The sequence below is a fragment of the Pleurodeles waltl genome, chromosome 2_2, assembly GCF_031143425.1.
Source record: "Pleurodeles waltl isolate 20211129_DDA chromosome 2_2, aPleWal1.hap1.20221129, whole genome shotgun sequence".
NCBI classification, from domain to species: Eukaryota; Metazoa; Chordata; class Amphibia; order Caudata; family Salamandridae; genus Pleurodeles; species Pleurodeles waltl.
Window position 1 is genome coordinate 191,202,728 of NC_090439.1, and position 24,154 is coordinate 191,226,881.

The window sequence follows — 24,154 nt, forward strand, 5'->3', positions numbered from 1 at the left end:
AGTGCACTTGTAAAACTGCCAATTTGACCTAAGATAAACCTTTTGCCGTGTCCAAACATTCATTTTCAGTACATATATGTCAGCTTTACATACACCTACATGGGACACTGTCTATTGTTTTAAAACAAAAGTAGGACATGTGTTTGTCCTATGTCCTGGTAGTAAAGAAATACCTATATTCATTGTTCACTACTGTAAGGCCTATCCCATTGGATAACAATGGGTTACCTTATGACATTAATAAGTGCTAACATTTGATTGGGAGTAAGTACAAATGCCATGTTTGGACTCAAATAAATTTTACTTTAAAATATTCTTTAATGTTAAAGTCATATTTTTTTTAAGTACTTTATTTTTATTTTTTTTCTGCAACAAAAAACAATTAACATATTACGTAAACATTATGTGTTCCCGCCAGGAGCAAGCATTACAGAGCTTCAAGGGAAAAAGGGGAAAAAGAAAAGCCATAAAACAATAATGATATAAGTCACAAGTCTAAAAATGTCACATTTGAAATGTTTATATTTTCATGCCCTAATCATTTGGTGCCTGTTGCTAGTGTCCTGGGTTACATGACTGAAAATATCTCAGATGTTGGGCTTTTTGTATTCCTCCCAGACAGCAGGACAAAGGGGGACTAGGTGTTGTCAGAATGTAAGTGGAGTTGTTCCCTGCCCCACTTATATTTCAAAGGCCATGCCTCCAGCACACACCAAGGAACCTGCCTATATTATTTTGTCACCCCAGACTACTTGGAGCCTTGAAAGGGGAAGCAACAAACTTTCTAGAACCCGGTGTGGGGGTGGCCTAAAAGATTTTCCCACTTCAAAGGCCGCCACTAGGTCTAAATATTAGACCCTTAGAACAACTCATCAGTACACTTCTAGACTGAAAGACTTCAGAAGGACTGCCCTGGTGCCCCAGAGAACTTCCCTCATGCTTGAGGCCTGCCTCGTAGTACAGATGACTGTCCTGCTGCTGCCAGAGGAGTGCTGTGCTGTTTGAGGCTTGCCTTGTAATCTCAGAGGAATGCACTGCTGCTTGAGGCCTGCTTTGCTGCTTCAACCCAGGAGTACCTCCAAGAACTAATTAGCTGGATTACTGCCTGAGCTAGAGAGACATAACAAGCTCCAGCGACCTTGAACCCTGCACCTGGACTCTGCTGAAGTGGGTCCAAACCTACCAAGTGGTGCCCTTCAAGACTTGGTCCTTAAAAAAAGTGCTACTCCTGCCTAACCATAAAATTTCAGAATTATAAACATTTTCATTAAAAAGTGGCATGAGAACCGAGAGAAGACCAGACCTATCTGCTCACCAATCTATTCAAGATGCAGCTACGGTTGGCCTGACTCCATGGTTGCTCCCACAACTTTCTTCTCCGCAAAAGCAAATCCTGTTCAGCAAGACCTCGCGGCAAAGGTATCCTGCCTCGATGAGCCCTCATCGGCTATAGCCTGCAGGTTTGCCAAGCTGGAAATGTCTCCTTTCTCCTTCTAACAACATGACAAAGTCGGATGGTAGAGTCATTCACGACTCCATCCAGTGGCTCCCCAACGACAATGCCTCCTCCGCAGACACCGCCGACCACCTTGCCCCACTGAACTTTAGCTTCTAAGGAATTTTTCTTCAAAATTTCCTTTAGGCCTGAAGGTAAGCCAAGATTGTGCCCAATTCACCTTTTGTATGTGACCTGCGCACCATTGCAGTTGACCTAAACTTTTGACTTTGCCCCAGTCTTGTGGGACCAGATCCCCACAGTTAGCATATTGATTTTTTAAGCGCTATTTTCACTAAAAGTTTTTTTTTAATTTATAACTCCAGTTCTACTGGCTTTAGGATTTTTCTTGTGTTGTGTTTTCATTGTATTTCCGCTTTGTGTGCTGCATAAATACTTTACACATTGCCTCTAGTTTAAGCCTGACTGCTTTTGTACCAAGCTACCAGAAGGTTAACCACAGTTGAAAACTTGTGACGTTTGTGGTACTCCCTGACAAAGATTGTGGTTGTTGCTTGACTAAGGTTTCCTCCTCCCTCAATAACCCCATTTCTTACTTTATCTATCTATACTATCTATCTATCTATCTATCTATCTATCTATCTATCTATCTATCTATCTATCTATCTATCTATCTATCTATCTATCTGTCTGTCTATCTATCTAGAATCCTGAAATACAATGCAGTTTGAGGGTGTTTTGCATTCTAAAAGGCTATTAGAACCTTCCTTTTCTGAACCCAATGTCTGCCCCTGAAAACATTCTTAACACATGATTGCACCTTGTGGGTTTTAGCTCTTTACAAATGCCCTTTGACAAGTTAAGTTATGCATCTTTGGAGCATTGGTGGAGAAACAATGATTAGATTAGTGTGAGAGATGGTAGAGGACAGCCAGAGATCATTAAGTGCAGGTCGTGTGTTATTTAGTAGAATTATACAAGATTAGTTGGGTCTGGTGAACATTCACTGAATTAATCGCTGGATGATCTCAGGTGCCATTTTCAGAGTGTAATAATTATCCAAAACAAAACTATCAATCCATTTAGATGTTTCTGTAAATGCTGTGTAACAGATACCTGTGAAGATGTTTTGTTTAGTTCATGTGATATTTTTCTGCACAATGCTGATGTCTCTGTGCCTTTTGATGATGTAGAATGTATATCAGTATGTCATAGTTTGTTTTCATTTTTCCTTGCTACAGGCTTATTATGAGGAAATGTACGGCAGCAAATATCAATGGATTATTCCTGGGTGGTATCAAGCATTGTGGTGGCAACAGGCTAACTCATCAACCTGTTCCAGCAGAAATCTTCTGAGTGCTATGGAAGGTTATATTGGTGTGGATTTCGAACCTCTCAGTACAAAAGAGATCAAAACAATATCTGGGCGTGTAAGTATTTTCAGATTTTTTATCTAATATAGATGTGCCAATTACTGTATGTTTATATTACCTAGAGGTTTTAGGGAATGAATTAGAATTTGGTGGATGGGCTTACTCCGTCACAACAGTGACGGATATCGAACTTGATGTGTTACGATTCCATTATATCCTATGGAAATTGTAATACGATGGACGGGATATCTGTCACGTTTATGACGGAGTAGTCCATCCGCCAAACTCTAAATCAGGCCCTTTAGTTGGGAGACAGGAGTAGAGATAGGGGATCATAATAGTATAGTTGCCTTATGCTGGGTTTTCCAAAGTTAATCTACAAGGGCTGGATCAATGCTAGACCTTTAGTATGGCCACTGACTCTGTAAATTATTTGCATCTTTATTCACTGTATGTAGATTCATCTCTGGAGGATATTGGTAAATGTTGGAAGATGGTGGTCCTCGTGACACAACTTTGGACTAACGATTAATGCTGATAGCATGAGTCTGGTTTTATTTTAGGCTCCTCAAAGTAAATTTGCTCTTTTCTCTGAAAGAACGCAGTATCAGAGGTGATGCATCATGTGAACTGTTTATGCATTTTAGCACCCTGTCATAAACATAAAAGAAATGTATTGTCATTTAACTTGGCCTCTTCCAGTGAGCTCACCACATCAAAACAATGTTGTTTCGATTCCCAACTGCAGATTTTTAATTCAGTCACAACTAGATAAATTATCAAGTCTACGTTCTCTAATCAGAGTAGAAAAATGTAGTATAATAATTTGGAATGCCCCATGGCACAATTTATGTAATTGTGGAGTAATAGAGCTGTGAATGGATGTTGCTTATCCAACATGTCAGGGATATTGGAAGTGATCTCACACATGTGGAGAAGTGTGGCACAATGGTTAGAGTGGCAGACCCTGATGCAGAGATCAGGCCCGGGACCGGGATTCAATTCCCGCCTTGGTGGGTCTTGGGCTCAATTCCTTTGGACCAGATAATTCTCACCTCTGTGCCAAATCTAATTGATGGGTCCCACTCTGTAACTCTGGGCAATAGCTTGCTTAATTCCCACAACGGCCCTGACAGCACTTGGATGCCTGGCTTCACCCTGGGGGTTGCCCACGAGTGGGCGCCTCACAGGGAAAAGCCAGGAGGGGTTCCACAGCGGTATGCGTATAGTGCCTTGAGACCCTAACGGGTGAGTAGTGCACTATACAAGTGCAAAATTTACAGTTTTTATCCTATGATCTCAGAGACATCACAGCAAGTGACCTCATATAATCTTTGATCCTCAGTCTTTCTAGGTGGTCATGTCACCTGACTTTGAAACTGATGACATCACAATCATTGATGTTGTTGAACAAAGAGCCGCATAATTTGCCAATTAATATAACAACACAACAGCTACTAAACCAGATAAATGTCTTTTTTGTATTCCTTTTATTTTTTAATAGGGTGCTGGCATGATAGTCCATTGCACATTCTTTTTAATTACGTGTTTGCTTGCAGAGGACAACATAATGCAACTAAAACACAAAAGAACCTTGGGAACCATCCTCATAGTTTAATGGTTCCTCCAGGGCAGCATTTCCTAAACCGTGGGTTGCAACTAACTGGTGGGTCTGGAGGCGTTTTTTGGTGAGTCGGGACCGTCTGAGCAATAAATAAAGATGCATTTAGATGCCTTTAAATACTGTAGTTATCTTGTCACACTTCACTGGGTGATGCACAAATGATAAATTTTCACAGAAACCCAATTTCCACATTTTATCATTTATGAGCTATATAGTTTATCAGTAACATTTTATGTCTGTTCAAATTTAGTGACCATTTTGATGGAAAATGTGCGCTACCACAGAATGCTTTGGTACAATATTTATTTATTTATTTAAATACATTCGATCCCAAAAAATTTGGACCATTTAAAATTACAAAAAGAAGAAGAACAATCTTATATATTCATATAAAATCCGTTGGAATCGCAATAGCTCATCATAAATCAAAGTAACAATCATTCAGAATATTGTAAAAATCTAATAATCAATTAATATATAAAATGTTTCAATAAAATTCTTACAGCTAAAGTTAAAATCAGACTTAAAATACAGGAATTTGCAGGTTTTTAGCATAAAAAAACGTCTCTGTGAGCTTGTGCGATCTCAAAAGTGACACGTACGAAGTAGTAGTTTCAAAATAATGACACGGTATATGGCATGTTTTAAAAATAGGAAGAGAGACGAAGGAATATAAATCTTGTTAAAATCTCCCTCTGTAAACAAACAAGAGCATGGCCTAGAGCACTAAGGGCCCTTCACAGAAATATGCTTGCGACGGATACACCAAGCCTCCGATAAAAATTTGGAAACTGAAGAAGCTACCAATGTGGATGTTTCATATTTGCATATTCTGATGGCATTGGCTCTATCCAACAGTAATAAGTTTTTACAGAGGGGGATAATCCACTTTCCTCTAGGACTCTTATATAGAGGGCAGAAGAACAAAATATGCTCAGTTGTTTCTTTATAATGAGGGCAAGATATACATCTGTCAGTTGAGGGGTCTCTGGTTGACCAGTGGGCCATATGATCATTAATAGGCAGGGAACCATATCTGAGCTGTAGATAGAGGGCATGAGCATAAGGTGGCATAGGGAGGTTAAAAAAAGTCTCGGGCCAGGGTTCGTGTTTGAATTGGAGGAATTCTGTTGTTAACCTGCCCAGCCCGTTTTGGCACAGTAGATCTTCATTGACTTTTTCCCAGTATCTTCTTTTAACAAGTTGTTTCGCATTATTGGGAATCAATTCCGGGTGTTCCCAGTAGTGGGAGGAACCTATTTTAACCCAGGCAGATTTCATCTCCTGCAACCATTGGATTTTGATTGGGCCCTGAGGAGTGGCTATAAGTTCCCTCACCGCCGCCCTGGAAGGTTCGAGTTCGGCAGTTTCCCAAAGTCGGATCCAACAGGAAAGCGATCTCAGGGCCGCTATGGTTTTGATGCTGTTAATCCTAAGTCGAGCCTGAGAGGAATCATTGGGGTACCTGCCCCTAACCGAGAGACCTGTCTGAGGAAATTGTTTTCTTTTGTTTGTAAAATATCCAATCTTCTGTGTAATCCCCAGAGTTCTGCTCCATACAGGGCCGCCGCACGAATTTGGGCATTATAGATCTCGGCAATTGTGATCAAAGGGGAACTTGGTGCCTTTCTAGACCTACGTACTAGGGCCCCACCTCTTTGGCTTAAGATAAGTGCCCCTTTATCAATGGCTGCCTCCCATTTTCCTGTGGTCGATAATCTAATTCCCAGATAGTCAAACTCTTCCACTTTCTCAAGCGGGACTGAATTCATTTCAATTCTGGGACGTGGACGTTTTCTTGAAGTGCTATATATCATAAGTTTTGTCTTTTTAACATTAACGTCAAGCCCAAAATCATTACAGAAAACACAAAATTGGTTAACCAAACTCTGGATCCCCATAGGTGACTTAGCTAACAGGATTGTATCGTCCGCGTACAATAAGCAGGGGATTTTTATCCCAGCCAATTTGGGCGAGTCATTTGTGCAATTCTCCAGATAACGGATACAGTTGTTAATATAAAGCAAAAAAAGAATAGGAGCCGAACACACCCCTGCCGGACACCTCTGTTGATAGCCACAGGATCTGTCAACTCACCCTCCATACCACATCTAATTAGAGCATAGGTGTTGTCATGAAGTGGGGTGATAAGTTTCAAAAGACCTGGAGGGACCCCCATATTAGAGAGTGTCGACCATAGCATGTTCCTGGGGATCAGATCAAACGCAGCTCTCAGGTCTATGAAGACTACATACAGATTCCCCCCCCCCAAATCCACATTCTTCCATTTAATTGCCAGGAATCTCAAGACTGAATCAATGGTACTCACAGCAGGTCTAAACCCTGCTTGAAGATCAGATAAGCCATTAGATTCCAAGATCCATTCTTCGAGGTGGCACAAAAGATGTTTAGCATAAATTTTTTGAAAATTGTCCAGGAGACTGATCGGGCAATAATTTGCTGGAATATTGGGGCTACCTTTTTTAAAGATGGGAACTATCCCAGCCCCTTTCCATGAGTAAGGGATAGGGGGTCCTGCTGCGATTGCATTGCAGATTCGATTTAGATAAGGAGCCCATATGTCAGGTCTTGTCTTGTATAAGTCGCCCAGAATCTTGTCAGGACCTGGAGCCTTTCCCCAATGTAGTGAATCTATAGTGGCACTTGTTTCAGCTAAGGTGAATATGATCGGGGTAACATCTTGGAATGTTGGGACGTCAAGGGGCCTGAAAAAAGCCTCAGATGGACCTGAATATAATTGTCCAAAATGCTCGACCCAGGCTGTGGGAAGAATTGATGTGCCAGGTACAGAGGCGGAGTCTCCACAGTTTTCTGCTATTAATTTCCAAAACCTGGAAGTATCTTTTGATTTAGCAGATTCCAAAATAGCAGCCCATCTAGCCCCTTCCCAGCTTCTGCGTGCCTTGGTGCATTCGATCTTATAATCTTTTCTAGCTGTTCTTATGGATTCAACTTGGCCAGTTTTAAGAGCTTTCAGTAAAGTGAGCTGTGCTTCCCTACATGAATTAGTAAACCACCGTGCCCGACACTTTTTCTTAGGGTTGCTAGTGATTTCTTTTGTAAAAAGATGTTTTAGGGAATCAAACAGTTTGCTGTGGGCTGCTAAAAGCCTATCACCCTCGTAGTCTTCTTTATAATGGAGCATGCACTCCATTTGATTGGCTAGCAGATTGTATATTGAAGAAAGATGCTAGGGGGATGTGATAACAGACTCCCATTTTAAATTGCATCTATTATTTGATAGAGCTAGCTGTTGGGCATAAGCCTTAGAGTGGGGTATCTCAAGTAAGGGGAATAGGCCTCTAGTCAACAGAATCAGTGGGTCATGGTCACTCTCTACATGCTCTTGTACTCTCATATCAACCATATGACCCCACAGTCGAATATCGAGGAGTATATAATCAATCTGGCTTCAAGACCCTCCTCGTTTGAAAGTGGGATGCAGATTTATATCAGAGCAGGAGCGACTATTGCAGGCTCGAAGGCCATATGTTAACGTAATATCAGTCACTAAACAAGCTGTTTTGTTCAGTCTCGGCCTTTTATTAGAGACTAGCTGTGGAATCCCCCAGTAAGCATCCTCTTCTTGGTATATCTCTTGAACCAGGGGGTTGGGCTCAAATGTGACGTTGAAGTCCCTTCCAATCAGAATAAAATAAGATAAATTATTTTTAAGTAAGCTATCCAGTAGGAATATAGCATCGCAAACTGCGCGGCTGCCCTCACTCCTATTGTAAATGTTGATTATTAGTAAAGATCTCTCCTCAGAGATTGTTAACAATAGGGCCTGTAAATCAGGGCAGCCCGTATCTATTGCAACAGCTTTACATCCAAGAGAACTACTTAACCATATGAGTAGCCCTCCCGAAGGTCCCCCTCCGGGGGACCCTCGAGCTGGAACCCAATAGCTTCTAAAGCCTAATCTGTGTTCGGGACCCATCGACCAGGTATCTTGGAATAGACATAGTAGATGTTCGTCAATAAATTGGCCCCATTCCGAATTTTGTAATTTGCTATCCAGCCCTGCTATATTCCAGCTAAGAACTTTAGCAAGATCATTAAATTTGGTGTGTCTAACTTCCTTGAGGGGGTGTTTCATGGTAAGGGCAGTACAGCCGGGGGTCAAATTATTCCCCGCTGACATATAGTTGCCTATATCTGTGTTGTCCTGTGTGGTGTGCACTTCACAAAGTGGTGAACCCAATGAATTCAGATCAGGAGGGGTATCTAAGCAATGGAGCCCTGGATCCCTGGAAATGGTTGTGGAAAAAGGAGCCCTCTTCTTATTAACTGAATGGAAAATGTTTTCAAAAGATCCCCGATTATCAGGGTCCGTCAGAGAAAATGAAATTGCTGAAGTAGGAACATCGAAGACAATATGATTAGTGTGCTCGGAAACAAGAATGTTGGGGTCCTCTCCCCCTGGACCATCACATAGTCAATCTATCTCCGAAAGCGACGGTGATGGATATCTGGGGCCAAGGTCAAGGCTAGACCGTATCTCAGTGTCAAAGGAAACTTAACGAAACAGTAAAGGTTGCCTGTTCATGGATGGCCGTGCGGGTGGATAAAACGCTTGTAGTCTACATAGAGAGACTCTGCCTGCTGAAGGATATGGTCTATCTGCATTTAACACAAGCTGCCGTACAAGAACAGGGGAGTTGAAATTGATGACAATACAATCCCATGTACCGATCTTTTCCAGAGAACCCACCCACCCAACCCTTCTCACCATCAAAATTGAGGATGTCATAGAAAATGCAAACCCCGCGTTGGCATGCAGCTAATGGATAACCTTATTTTTGAGCTCAGTAAAAGATTCCAAGGACTTGGTTTTAAGTACAGGCACATTAGAAATAACCAAAACATGTGGACATGATTCTGGGGGAAGTTGCAGTGCTCTTATTCCAGTTGGCCCGATGTTCTGGGTCCTCTGCAAAGAACCAGAGGGAACATGGTCACAAGTGGAATTTGAAGCACCAGTACTAGGCACTGAGTTTGGCAGAAAGGGTATCCTATCTAAAGGATGGACTGGAGCCATCAGCGGAGAAATACTCGGAGTATTTGGAGCTCTAACTGAACTGTTTGTGTCTTGATTTATAGAGGGCAAGTGGCTCTTACTCATTGAGGCAGGTCGTCTGTTAACACTAACCTGCTCCTGAGTAGGGTAAGAATGGTACGAATGAGGTAAAGTATCTATAGTAACGGAGGATACTGGCTTCTGAGACTTGATAAAAGCTTCTAATTTCTCCTCTATTATTTGAAGTAAGGTTGAAATTGGAAGAAGCAACTTAGAGATCTCTTCTCTTATGAGAACCCTAAGAGACCCATTTGACTGTTGGTCGGTGGAGAGGAGTGGGGAGGATAGATCCATGACCTTGTTAGGGAGCTGGGTCGGATGAAGGGGGCTCAAAGCCCTGGTACGTTTATTTATAATGACAGGCTCCCTACGTTTCCTCTTGCCCTTGGGATTGGAAGCAATGGTGTTTGTGGGCTCTCTCTCGAAGAGCTCCTGGACGGCGGAATCGGGGGTGCAGATGGAATAGGGTCATGTGGCGTTTCACCCTGAGACTCCTGGAGGATGCCTACAGGGGAAAGAGAGAGGGTGGTCGATATAGGTAGAGATCCTGTATGCGAGGTGGACTGTATGGGAGGGACGTCGTGGGCTACAATAATGGGTAGAGAAGATAGAACAGCTAAACGGCGCTGCACCACCTCTATTTCTTTCTCTAGAGCCACGACGGCCTTTTGTAAAAAAACAACCAAGGTTTTATTTGATCCAAGCTCTTCGACCCCCTCCACACGCCGTCGACCCATCTTTCTTGCCTGCAAACTGTAGAGATGCAAATAAGCCTCTCTTGCTACTATTGGAAACCCCACACCGTGGGATAATTTATGCACTCCACGGCCCCTACTGTAGACGGCAAGAAAACAGAGGAACCCCCAAGAGCAAGAGGGGGTGCGAACGGGCACAGGACGGACTTATGTGCGATCCGCGACAGACTTGAGGGGGCTGTTCCTGCCCCAAACACCAGGAGTCAATAAGCGAGGAGGGCCTGGTTCCTGCCTCGCGAAAGTCAATAAAGTTCTGTGAGCGCGACCCGCAACAGCGGACACGCAAAGAGTCTTGAAGGGACTGTCCCTGCCCCAAGCACCAAAAACCAATGATCAGGGGGGGCCAGGCTCCTGCCCTTACCTCGCACAAGTCAACAGGACCCCCTATCCACGGAACCAGCACAGCTGCAAGTCTAAGTCCTCACACCTCTGAAGGTAGGATATTAGGGGGGTGGCCCAGCCCAGCCTCTGTCAGGCGCTGACGGGCGCAGGACGGGCCCGGGCTTGGCTCGGGCGCTGCCCGCGCGCATCCCGCGTAGCGGGAGCACGAACAAGTTTTTAAAGGGCTCCTGCCCCTGATACAGGTCACCGCCTCTCCTCCTGCAAACGCGCTTCCCGCGGAAGCGGGAGCACAAACAAGTTTTTAAAGGGCTCCTGCCCCTGATACAGGTCACCGCCTCCTCCTCCTGCAAAAGCGCTTCCCCCGGAAGCAGAGCGCAAACAAGTTTTTAAAGGGCTCCTGCCCCTGATATAGGTCACCGCCTCCTCCTCCTGCAAACGCGCTTCCCACTTTCCTTGCTCACCCTTTGGTACAATAAAAAATCGCCCACCTCATGTCCATGAAAGAAAGGTAGGAGGCTTGTGAAAGTTTTTCAATCTAGAAATTGGGTCATGAGTCTAAAACGTTTCGGCAGCGTTTCCCTGGTGCATGTGAAATATACTGATAAATTACAGAAAGACACACAAAAAGACGTAAAAACAATAGCAGTTATAAAGTCATGGAGTCTATAATTAGAATAGTAAGTACGATTTATATTTATGTATTTAGGTTGTTACTCCCCATCATTAAAAATGTTTTTTATTATCAAATCCCTATTGGTTTAAACATCAATTTTCATGCATAATAACTCGGCAAAAAGTTGTTTACATTGTAATCTTTTTTTTATGTATTTATAAGAGTGTGCATTGCAATGCTGAATTTGTTTTACAGAACTGAAATCCTAATGCCCTTGGTCCCAGTGACAGCTGCAGAAAGTAAATTGTGCTCTTTACAGCACTGTTTACGTTCTGTCCTTTGCTTGCTTTAGCCACTTCTGAGGCCGGATATCGCAATGACATTTACAAGGGTGGCAGGGAGAAAACCAGGGGTCGCAGGTGCGATTCAAGGCAACCCCTAAATTGCGTCCATTCAGCTGTGCTGCGCCATATTAGAAGGACTTGTTAAACTCATTTGTTGTATTGGTATCAAGTAATGCATCTGGCCACATAACTCTTCAATACTAATCAAAGTAGAACTTAAGTGTACAAAAGGCAATTCGACTTAAAATCATAATATCAGGATAATACTATTTTGGGATTGTAACTAATGATTAGTGCAGAAAGTTGGTAAGTAACTAAAAACGTAAAAGGAAAGCTAAAGATAAAGATGTATTTTGTTGCAGGGTTTTGTGAATAGGGTCCCTTATACGTGTGTGGGATGCAGAATACATCCTTTAATATAAGAAACAGATCCACATACTGCTTTTTGAAACGTAATGCTTTGCATTATTGCCTATTAACCTTCCATTAAAGCACACCTCCGAGCCAGCACCAAATTACTGAAATTCTCCTGTGATATTCTGGTGACTGTTTGTGTATCAATGTTTAATACATTCGTTTTTTGGCTTTCTGATAAACGTGATCAATCAAAGCTGTTATTTCTCTTAGTAATTGTCAGGCAAGAAAATACTTGCTTTCAGTTGTAAAAGTTGAGGGGAAACGCTACTCTGGATGGGTGCTACAGTATAACACCGTTGTTCAAAAGAGTGAATTCACATGCATGCGGGTTTATCGATTTCTCACTTATTTAACTACGATTTAATTGTTCCTTTAATGACAGTTCCAAGTAATTGGTTATGCATGAGTGAGCCCATGTACAACACTCAAGTAAGACCAGTCATGTTATATAAATCCAAGGTAATGTTCTTATCTGCCTTGTAGGTCAAGCCCTGCACTTAGCCTAATTGATATACAGTTTACAGTTTTAGTCATGTGTTAATCTACGCACGAGGTTCATCCTTTTTCTGATTGTCTGCGATACTCACCTAATGAACTGTCCTTTCCTAACGTGTACAACCGTGCTGCTAGATCTTCTTTGAAGTGGTTATATCATAAATGAAATTTGAGTTGAGTATCTACAGTGATTCCGTCAGTGCTTCTCTCTAAAATATTTTTTTTACCTATAACTCTATGGGTATGGCTATGTATGCTAACCTACCGTTTCCCTCATCAATTATATAAAATCCTTGAAGAAAATCATATAGATTATGAAAAATGGTGTGAACTGAAATCGGGGAAAATATATCATGTCCTGTGTTAGAACAAAATAAGTAGCGTTCTCTGTACGCACTGATAAAATGTGAGCAGTACCTCTGTATATTTTTGGTTTTGACATCAACTGATTTATGGTTTAATGTACCAGTAATCTCGTTACTTGGTTTTTACTTCCTCAGCCTATTCCTTATAACATGAGGTGGTTCCACATGTTTAACAGAAGAAACCTGATACCCACTTAAAAGAAAACATGTTTCAACTTTACCCCACGCATATATACACACCCACACACAAACACACAAGTTCACCTATAAAGGATCACAACTACGAAAACAGCCTAAGGGACTACGATCAAAGCTGGGTACAGAGCAGGGAAGGCGGGAGGGGCATATAACTGGTATGTGGAGATAGGATTCTAGCAATGAGATTATAAGTAAATACTAACTCCATTACATCCAGGTCCCTCTAGTCCTCGTCCCATTCATCACTATGTGGAGATAACTAACTCCACGACAGAAAAAAGAACATGAGGAATGCTGGGATAGCCCCTCCCCACCCCCTCCCTCTGGGAGTACATAACCAGTACTTACGCAGCATTCCGCTTGTTCTTTTTGCTGTCTCCGACAGGACGAGGATATGAGGGTGTCGTCCCTGCTGGCCTTGGATGACTGCTGTTATGGACTTCCTTCCTTCCAGTCTGCTGGGCTTTCCGGGATGTCGCTGCTATTGGCCTTGCTGGGGCCGCTGGGCTGGCCCTTGTTTCCAGTGTCCTGAGGCTTGGCGTTGCACGTCTCCCGGCCGGTTGGAGCGCTGGATGCAGTGCAGAGGCGTCAGGGAGCCAGGGGCTTGCCTCACTTCCTCCGTGTGGTCTCTGCTGTTTCTGGGCATGCGTGCCTTCTGGATCAGCTGCCGGCGTTTTCAGGCCTGCTGATTGCTTCCTGTCACTCCAGACAGTGGTCCTGGTGAGTGCCGCTTGGCGGCGTGTGTTTCCTGTGTTCTTTCCCCTGGGTTCTGTTTTGGTATTCCCCGGGGGTTGTTGGTTACTGTCCTTCACTTCTGAGGGCAGCTTTCCGGTGCTCGTGGTTGGGTGCTCCCGGTCACCTTCTCTCTTGCAGGGCAGTGGGTGTTCTGTTTCTCCGCCACAACCCTTCATGATGACATGGTATGCATAGATTAATATTTTGTGAGTGTGAAATATTAACTTTATTTCAGCTCCATTACAGTTTTGCACCATGTCTTCGCCCCAGTCTTCTCCATTGGGTGGGGATGGCTGGTGCCCGCTGGTGCCTGTCCTTCCGGGTGTTTTCCGTGGCTTGATGGTCTCATGCCTCAGACAGGCCATCTCCGTTCTGCAGTGGCGGCTGGTCCCCACAGGTGCCCATATGCCGGTCCTGTCCTCCCCAACAAGCCCAGGGCAGGGGCTTCCGTCCCACCTATGTGGGGTGTGGCGGTAGATTCGGAATGGGCCCACGGCTCCCCCCAGTCCTGCTGGTGCAGCACTTTCCTTGCTCACCCTTTCTTGCTGTTGCAAGTGTTTTTTTCTGGTGTATCTCTCCTCCTATAGGGGTTGGTTTGTACTGGCCGCGTTGTTCACCCCCCAATCCCCTTTCCCTTGTTCGGCAGTTCCTGCTGTGTGTGTGCCATTTGTTTTCGGTTGGCCTCATGGGTTTTTGTTCCTGTGTTCTGCGTCCTGGGCTTCTGGCATTCCCTGGATAGTCTGTGGTCCTCGGCTTCTGTCATGGACTCTCGCGCTGGGTGATGTGGGTTCTGCCCCTGGTGTGTCTGTTGTGTTTCTGCTTCTCCTCTCTTTTTCGTTTATGCTTCTTTTGCCCAGCATTGGGCTTGCTGGTGCTGGCTGCTGTTTTTCTTTTTTTCCTCACTGTGCTGTCACTTGGTCTTGCGGTCCTGGGCTCCGCTCCTTCCTCTGGCTCGGAGGGGGCTCTGCTTTAGTCATGTCTGCTTCCCTCCTTGCTTCTTTGGCGCTGCAGTGGTTTTTCTATGGCTTCACTTGGGGTGCTTGTAGGAGGCTAGCCTGGTTTGTAGTGGGTACCTAAGGTACTTACACCTTATACCAGGTCCAGTTATCCCTTATTAGTGAAATGTAGTCAGTGTTCTAGCAGCTTAGGCTGTCTAGAGGTAGCTGTAGCAGAGCAGCTTAGGCCGAACCAGGAGACATCCAAAGCTCCTGCAAGACCACTATAGCTACACATTACTTATACACAATAAAAGACAATACTCAGTGTTACCAAAATAAAGGTACTTTATTTTAGTGACACAAGGCCAAAAATATCTTAGAGGCAATACTCCTTCTGGAGGTAAGTATTATACACAATATATACACTAGTAACAAAAATCAGGTAAGTAAACAGTCATAGAATAGTGAAAACAGTAGAAAATACAACAGAAGGCAATGGGCCTTGGGGCAACACAAACCATATGCTAAAATAGTGGAATGTGATTCACAAATTCCCCCCTAGGCAAGTGTAGTGTGTAGAGGGGCGCTGGGAGTGTAAGAAAACACCAAAGGTAAGTAATGTTGTACCCCACCCCAGGAAAATAGGAGTAAAGTACTGCAAGTTTCCTCAGGACACAGTACAAGTCGTAATAAGAGATTTTGCAAGAACCAAGCAAGACTGCAATCAACAAACCGTAGATTCCTGGACCTGAAGACCTTGAAGAGAGGAGATCAAGTCCAGAAGTCACAGGAGATTCCAGGAAGGACAAGAGCCCCTGCCAACCTAGAAGATGGTGCAAAAGTGGATTCTGCAGTAAGAAGAGTAGAGAAGTGCACCAAAGAAGATGGCAGCGGGTTCCTCCGTGGTGCAGGAGATGTCCCACGTTGAGTTGTTGGATGCAGGCTGTTTGAGTTGCTGGACTCCGCCAACAAGCCTTGGTTCACGCAAGTATGCGGTTTGCGTCAAAATGGAGCTGCCTGGACCCAGGAGGGACCTGGGGGTCTCAACTCGAACTGAGGACACAGAGGGGTCTGTTAGCACTTCACAGAGCCCACAGAAGACCAGACAGCACCCACGGGAATCCCAGGGCACGGGGACAAAGAAGATGCAAAGTGCAGTTGTCGAAGCACAACAAAGGAAGGTCCCACGCCGCCGCAGAAAAACTCAGCGAGTTGTGCTTTGCAGGATGGAGTGCTGGAGATCTGGGCTACACTGTGCACAAAGGATTCTTGGAAGAAGTGCACAGAAGCCCAAGGAGCTGGAGATGACGTGGTGCACAGGGGTACTTTCGCAGCTCTTACCTCCACCAAATTTGGACAGCTGGACCTTAGGACAGTCTGGGTCACGTCAGGCCACCACCTGTGTTCCAGGGAGCACACTCGTTGTCAGGAGAAGAGTCCCAGCGTACCGGTCATCATCGCAGAAGGGTGCCTGCAGAAGCAGGGAAGAGACTCTGCCACTCCGCTGGAGATTCCTTCGGTTCTTCTGGTGCAGGATGAAGACAGGCAGTCCTCGGAGCGTGCACACCTTGGAAAATGTTGCAAAGGCTGGCTGGAACTGAAGTTGCAGATTACATGAGTCGTCCTGGATACTTTGTTGCAGTTACAGCGGTTCCTGGAGCAGTCTGCGGTTGATCCGATGGTCAGACGCTGAAGCAGAGGATGCAGAGGATTCCTGGAGGAGTCTTGTAAGTTGAATCTGAGGAAACACCCAGAGGAGAGACCCTAAATAGCCCTTAGAGGGAGATTGGCTACCTACCCAGTTATGCACCTACCAGGAGGGCTCTCTGACGTCACCTGTTGGCACTGGCCACTCAGAGGTCTCCAGAGTGTCCACACACCTTGGAATCCATGATGGCTAACGCCAGGGACACACTGGAGGAGCTCTGGGCACCACCCCTGGGGTGGTGATGGACAGGGGAGTGGTCACTCCCCTTTCCTTTGTCCAGTTTCACGCCAGAGCAGGGACTGTGGGTCCCTGAACCAGTGTAGATTGGCTTATGTAAGGAGGGCACCATCTGTTCCCTTCAAAGCATTTCCAGAAGCTCTGGGAGGCTATCCCTCCCAAGCCTGTAACACCTATTTCCAAAGGGAGAGGGTGTAACACCCTCCTCCCAAAGGAAATGCATTGTTCTGATTTCATAGGTTTGAGCTGCTCAAGCAACTGGAAGGCAGAAACCTGTCTATGAGGTGGCAGCAGCTGGGGCTGCCTGGAAAACCTCGGAAGGTTGTAATGGCAGTACTGGGGGTCCTCTAAGGAGCCCCCAGAGTGCATAGAATCATACAACCAATGCTTACAAAAGCCTTGGGGTATGATTCCAACATGTTTGATACCAAACATGGCCATATTCGGAGTTACCATTGTAAAGCTGCATATAGCGAGTGACCTATGTACAGTGCATGTGTTAAATAATGTCCCTGCACTCACAAAGTCCAGGAAAATGGTCCTGGATGACGTGGAGGCACCTCTGCTAGTGCAGGGGTGCCCCCACACAAAGGTACTCTGCACCCAGCCTTCATGGTTGGAAGGTCTGACATATAGGTGACTTATAAGTGACCTGGTACAGTGTAAATGACAGTAAAAGGGTTCCTGCACCATTTCACACAGGCTGCAATGGCAGTCCTGTAGATGCCTTTGCATGTGCTCCCTATGGGTGGCAAAATAAATGAGACAGCTATTCAAACTATTGTGAGTTTCACTATTTGCACTGTTTTCTAACTGTTTTTGCAGCTCTTTCTGCATCTGCATACTAGTGTACATAATTTGGGTATTACTTACCTTCTTAGGGAGTATAGTCTCTATGGTACTTTTTTGCATTTATGTCACCAAAATAAAGTACCTTTAATTTCGTAACACTGAGTATTTTCTTTCATGTGTGTGAGTACTGTGTGACTACAGTGGTATTGCATGAGCTGTGCATGTCTCCTACTTAAGCCTTGGCTGCTCATCCACACTACCCCTTGAGAGCGTGGCTTCTAGACACTGACTACATTTCACTACTAAGGAATAACTGGGCCTGGTATAAGGTGTAAGTACCTTAGGTGCACACTACAAACAAGGCCAGCCTCCTACAGACCTGCCAGGACCTACAACTGGATCTGCCTGACCCCTGCTGCCTGTCTCTGCCTTGAGTGAGTACTGATCCTCAAGAGGTGCCCCAGAGGCCCAGAACCGTTATCTTGTATCAGAGTGTACTCCTTACTGCCTAATTATAGGCCTCATCAAATCTGATGCAGTGCAATGCAACTTGATGCAGGACCTTGCATCACAGCACCTCGAAACTCCTGATTGATGCGTTCATTGGAGCCAATGCAGAGCAACACAGCTGGACGCAGGACCTTGCATTGCAGCCCTCACAGCTCCTGATCAGATAAGACACAGTGTGACACAACTTGAAGAAGAACCTCCTATCACAGCCCTCCCAGCTCCTGATTGGAACCGACAGATTGTGACACAAATTGATGCAGGATGTTGCATCGCAGCACTGCGCTGCTTCTGATCAGAACCAGTGCAGAGTGATGTGAAGCCTCACATCAAGGACATAAGGTACAACTCTTAGCCTGACTAACCTGGTCCCTATAGCCAGCATGCGTGCCATCTCAGTCAGGCTGAATTTGTGACTTTGGCCAGTCTGGGGCAACCAGATAACCACAGTTGGCCCTTTGTGCTTCTTGATGCTTGTAGGAAAGTGGATTATTAGTAGGTGGGAGTATTCACCTTCAGCCAGTAATAATACCACAATCACTAATAAGTCTAATCAAGTCTCAATAAAGTAGTCCTGGCTCAACCCTTGGTAGTTTAACAAATGAGCAGTCAGGCTTAACTTAGGAGACACGTTGTGTAAAGCATTTAATGCCACCAAAACAGTAGATAAGTAAAAGACACAACACAATAAAAAGTTAATAACAATTTCGAATTACAATTACACTATATATATAAAAATCTAATGTAGGGAAGCAGTGCTATGAATTGACAAAGATTAAGTCAAACTTGTACATTGTAGGGCCAAAAAGTGCCACTTGCGCTGGACTAGGTCAAAGTATTATGCCAACCCAGATGAAGAGTGGGTTGGATACGTTGAGTGCTAGGTCCTGGTCAAAAGTTTATCTTTGGACTTAGGCCCAGATTTACAAAAAGGTGCTGCATAATAAAAATATGGCACACCCCTGTGTTTCCCCCATTACCCCAGTGCTACATTTTAGCTGCCGGCACCAACACAGGCATCCTTGCACCATAGTGCAAGGGTGTCTCCGTTGAGGTGTGTGATTGTTTATGTGCAGGAAGGTGTCCCTTCTGTGCTGTAAAATGCAGCACACATAAAGTACCAAATAGTCATTTTTTAATGAGTGTTTATGTGCAGGAAGGGACATCTTCCTGCATATAAACAATCATTCATGGCCTTTTGCTCTTCATATGTGTACTGCAGAATGCAGCATAGACAGAAAAAGCAAAAACAAGGAGAAATAAAAGTGTTCCTCCCCATCGCAGCATGCAAATGTCACCCATGGGGTAGCATTTGTTTTTGGAGCTGCCACAGATTTACGATTTCTCATAAATCTGGGGCAGCGGAAAAAGCAATGGGTATTGCGGTGGAATGCCCACAGCAACACCCATTGCACACCCCTCTGCCACAGATAACTGTCTTGAAGGGACCCATATCTATAAGGAGGCATTAAGCCACAAAAAGTGGCTTAACACTTCCTTGTAAATATGGTGCAGTGGATAGCACCACCGGAGTGTCACTAAAAGTGACAATCCAGTGACACTAGGGCCTTGTAAATCTGGCCCTTAGAGTGTTTCCTAAAGCTTTTCTCTTGATGGCGAGTTCCGGGGTTGCTTGGATCCGAAGTTCAATTCAGCAGTGGCGGCCTACTGCCGCGTGGTTCCTTAATGAACCTCTGGAAGTCTTTGTACTTGATGGTGAGGATTACCGGAGCTTTCGGCTAGACACACCTGCGTGGTCAAGCCGTTTCGCTAGTCGATGATGAAAACTTGACTTTCAATGTTGAGCGGTCTCCTCCTGCGACTTTTCAGGAAACCTTTGTAGAAAGCTTACAAACTTTTAGATCTTATTGTTGGTTGGTTAATTTGAGGGTATAAGTGTTCAGTAGTACCGGCCAAGGGTTCAGAGAATCTGTAACGAATCTTGGAGGTTAGGACTCAATCTCCCACACTGCACCTTTGCAGCACAGGACAATCCAGTTGTAGCTGGTCAGGTGGGCTAGCTCTCTATTTGACTGCTGCAGGTCACTTCTGCTAGCACACTTGTATCTGTTGCTGATCAGGGAGTTCACTCTTATTCCTTTGAGTCAGGCACAGATGTTTCTGTGTGGAGCCTTGAGAATGCAAGGGTCCAGCAGGGCGGTCCTCCTTCTTCTGAAGGTCCAATCAGTGATCTGAGGAGCTCCTGTAGCTCTCCCATATGTATTCTTCATTCTGGGCTTGGAGGAGGGGGGCCACCGCAACCAGTATGGGTAAAGAACCCTCCTCCCCCCCATTATGACCACTTCCTACGAAAAGAGGCATCTTTTTGGGCCACAATGCACTGTTCTCCCAAAAATCAAAATGGAGACATTTTCTCCTTGGGGTGTGTGTCTGTGCAACCCACCCCAGAGGTCTGGCTAACTCACTTTCCAACCCCCCTCTTCGTCTAATTAGGGGGGCTTCCACCTGGTTGGATATCAAGGAGGTCGGGCTGGCCTGGGTCCTGTGACCACTGTTCTCATGCCTTTGAAGTCCACCTTATCTCCCCAGGTCATTCGTCTCCCTGGCTTCTGCATAAAGCAAATCTGCTCCACCAATTGGCTGTATCATTTCTGCCCCAGGCCGCCTCACATATATTCAGGGAGCAGCTTAGTTGCTTTAGGTAACTTAATGATAGCAAGTTCTAAACCTACTTTCCTGAAATAGTTATAATAAATCTGACCCTGGCAAGTTGTTGGATCCATGAAACCATTGCTTTGATACCTGGAGTGAGAGGCCTAGCTAGCTCCAATCAAAAGTTAGACTTTATTAAAATTAATAAAGCCTTCCCATGTCAGCCTGTGGGGCTAGAAGCACTACAACAGGGAAAAACAACTTTGGCTGTTTTTCATTACAAGGCTATATAAAAATATTTTATATTGTCCCTGCTTTTTGTAACAATGCATCCTAATTTTGGGGCACCTAGGGCAGACAAGGGGTAACATAAATGTTATAAAAAGGTAGTATTGGATTTTGGAATTACCAGAATCAAATTTGGACACAATTTATTTTATTTTAAAACCAGACTGCAATGCACGTCTGGCTTTAAAATGACACCAGCCACCACAGCAGTGCACACACCCACACTTAAATGCATTACATCCACTGGCCTCTTTAAACCTACATGCCCTACCATAAATGAGGGACTTGCAGGTAGAGTTTCTTGCCAATTAGAATTATACTAATTACCATAGATCTTTAGAGGAGAAAGCACTAGTCGTGGGACTGGTTAGCAGAGCCCAAGGCACTTACAGATTTAGGCCCTCATTATGAACACAGCAGTGTTTACCGCCGTTTTCAGGCTGGCAGTCATTTAACTAACCGTCAGCCCCCCTGAGACCCTGCCGGCTGCATAAAGAACATTCTGCTGGGCCGGCAGGCGGAAACGTTGTTTCTGCCCGCCAGCCCAGCAGAATGCCTGGCCGGGACATTGACAGCGGCTCCACATGGTGCTGCCGGCAATGCCTCTGCACAGCGGGTGCAGCTGCACCCGTCGCGCAGATCACTGCCCGTAAATCGGGCAGTGACCTGCGCAATGGGGCACTGCACAGGGGCCCCTGCACTGCCCATGCCAAGCGCATGGGCAGTGCAGGGGCCCCCAGGGGGTCCCCAAATTGCCCCAAGATACCCATTCCGCCAGCCTTTCCCTGGCGGTGTGAACCGCTGGGAAAAGGCTGATGGAATGGGTATTATTATCCGGAGGGCAGCGCTGCTTGCAGCGCTGCACTGTCGGACAGGAATACACTGTCTCCGCCAGCATTACCGGTGACTTCCGCCGTGGGGTTTTGGGCGGATCATTATATGGCAGTCTGGGCCGCCATGCCGGATGGCGGTATGTACCACTACCACCGGCATGGCGACCCAGACAGCCATGTACATAATGAACTCCTTAGTAACCACCAGCATGTCAAAAAATAGGGGTGATCAGGGCAAAAATGATGACTTTTCTACAGTGCTTTTTTTACTTAAAACTTTAAAATTGAATATCTCCAGTGTACTGATTAGATTTTTTTCATTCTGGTATTATTGTACTTATTAAAATGTACTCTATTGTTCTAAATTGCGTTGAGATTTTTTTTGTGTTGTGTTTTTACCTTATTACTGTTTGTGTACTGCATAAGTACTTTACACATCGCCTCTTGCCTCTAAGTTAAGTTTGAACGCTTTTGTGCCAAACTACCAGAGAGATAAGCATATGTTCATTTAGTGACCTTTGTGGTTCACCTGACAAAGAGTGTGGCTGTTGATTGAGTTGGGCTTCCACCCACTCAGTCAATAACCAAATTTCTTACAGGATATGACACACAAGAGGAAATAACAAATAAGGCCCCATGGCATAGCGCATCACTTTACAAAATTTAAGATGCCAAATGCCATGGAAGCAGAAAATACTAGATAGTGACTGGCTCGCAAAACATATGCCAAGACGATATTACTAACACTGAAACATAGATGTAAAAATCAACTGCAGGACCTCTAGAGAACAAGCCTAATGAGGCAGAGAAACATTAGCTTGTTCAACCTCTCCTCTGTATTTAACTGAGCGCATAGGGTAAAGCTTGTGACTATACCCCACACAAAATAAGGTCAGGGGTAAAGGTAACTCGAAGCCCTAGATGCATGAAATAATAGACAAAGCTTTTCCAGGGCATGCCAACCTCTGCAAGAGACACAGAAAGAGACCACCTTAAGAACCCACACTATAAGGAACTGGCAGATCACAGGCTCATTAGAAAGGGCATTCTAAAGAGATATAGCATGCCCATAGCACTTCACAAGCAAAGTTCCATGGCCTGAAATGTGTCTAAGCTCAAAGGACCCCAAAGGAGCCACCAGAGGCCCCAAAAGGGGGAACCAACAGACGGCCAACACATGATGTCTCTATAGGAGGCTGGCCTGGCTTGTAGTGGGTACCAGAGGTACTTACACCTTGTGCCAGGTCCAGTTATCCCTTATTAGTGTAGAAGAACTGTTTCTAGCAGCTTAGGCTGATAGAAGGTAGCTATAGCAGAGCAGCTTAGGCTGAACTAGGAGACATGCAAAGCGCCTACTATACCACTGATGCACAATATCATAAGAAAACACAATACACAGATATACTAAAAATAAAGGTACTTTGGGCCGTATTTATACTCCGTTTGCGCCGAATTTGCGTCGTTTTTTTCGACGCAAATTCGACGCTAAACTAACGCCAACTAACGCCATATTTATACTATGGCGTTAGAGGCGAATAGCGCCAAAGTTCCCGGAATGTGCGTCATTTTTTAGCGTGAACCCCTTCCTTGCGTTAATGATATGCAAGGGAGGCGTTCCCGTCTAAAAAATGACTCCCAGGCCTTTACGTGGTATTTATACTCCCGGGCAAAAGAGACGCCCGGGAGTGGGCGTGGCTAAAAACGGCGCATTTGCGCCGCTTTTTAACGCCTGGGTCAGGCATGGCGTTAAGGGACAAGTGGGCTCAAAATGAGCCCAGAGTGCCCTCCCCTGCCCCCAGGGACCCCCCCTGCCACCCTTGGCCACCCCAGGAGGACACCCAAGGATGGAGGGACCCACCCCAGGGACATTCAGGTAAGTATTTTTTTATTTTTTTTTAATAATTTTTTTTGGCATAGGGGGGCCTGATTTGTGCCCCCCTACATGCCACTATGCCCAATGACCATGCCCAGGGGACAGAAGTCCCCTGGGCATGGCCATTGGGCAAGGGGGCATGACTCCTATCTTTACAATGATAGGAGTCATGTTGATGGGGGATGGGCGTCGAAAATAAATGGCGCAAGTCGGGTTACGACGATTTTTTCGACGTAACCTGACTTGCCCCATTTTAAGACGCCCATGCGCCATTTTCCCCCTACGCCGGCGCTGCCTGGTGTACGTGGTTTTTCTCGCGCACACCAGGCAGCGCCGGTCTGCTTGCGCCGGCTAACGCCATTCAATAAATACGGCGCCCGCATGGCGCTTCAGAATGGCGTTAGCCGGCGCAAAACTTTTTGACGCTAAACTGCGTTAGCGCAGTTTAGCGTCAAAAAGTATAAATATGGGCCTTTATTTTTATGACAATATGCCAAAATTATCTCACTGAGTACCCTCAGTATGAGGATGCCAAATATACACAAGA

At 45.1% G+C, this 24,154-nt stretch overlaps 1 protein-coding gene across 2 annotated transcripts in view; it reads left to right on the top strand.

The window, feature by feature from the left end:
* The window catches only part of GABBR2 (gamma-aminobutyric acid type B receptor subunit 2), a 3,493,747-nt gene that overhangs the window by 1,579,083 nt on the left and 1,890,510 nt on the right, over window positions 1-24,154 (top strand). For both annotated transcript variants that reach the window (XM_069219613.1, XM_069219614.1), the window contains exon 6: window positions 2,698-2,886. In XM_069219613.1, the coding sequence (XP_069075714.1) occupies window positions 2,698-2,886 (189 nt within the window). The remainder of the gene's footprint in view (window positions 1-2,697; window positions 2,887-24,154) is intronic.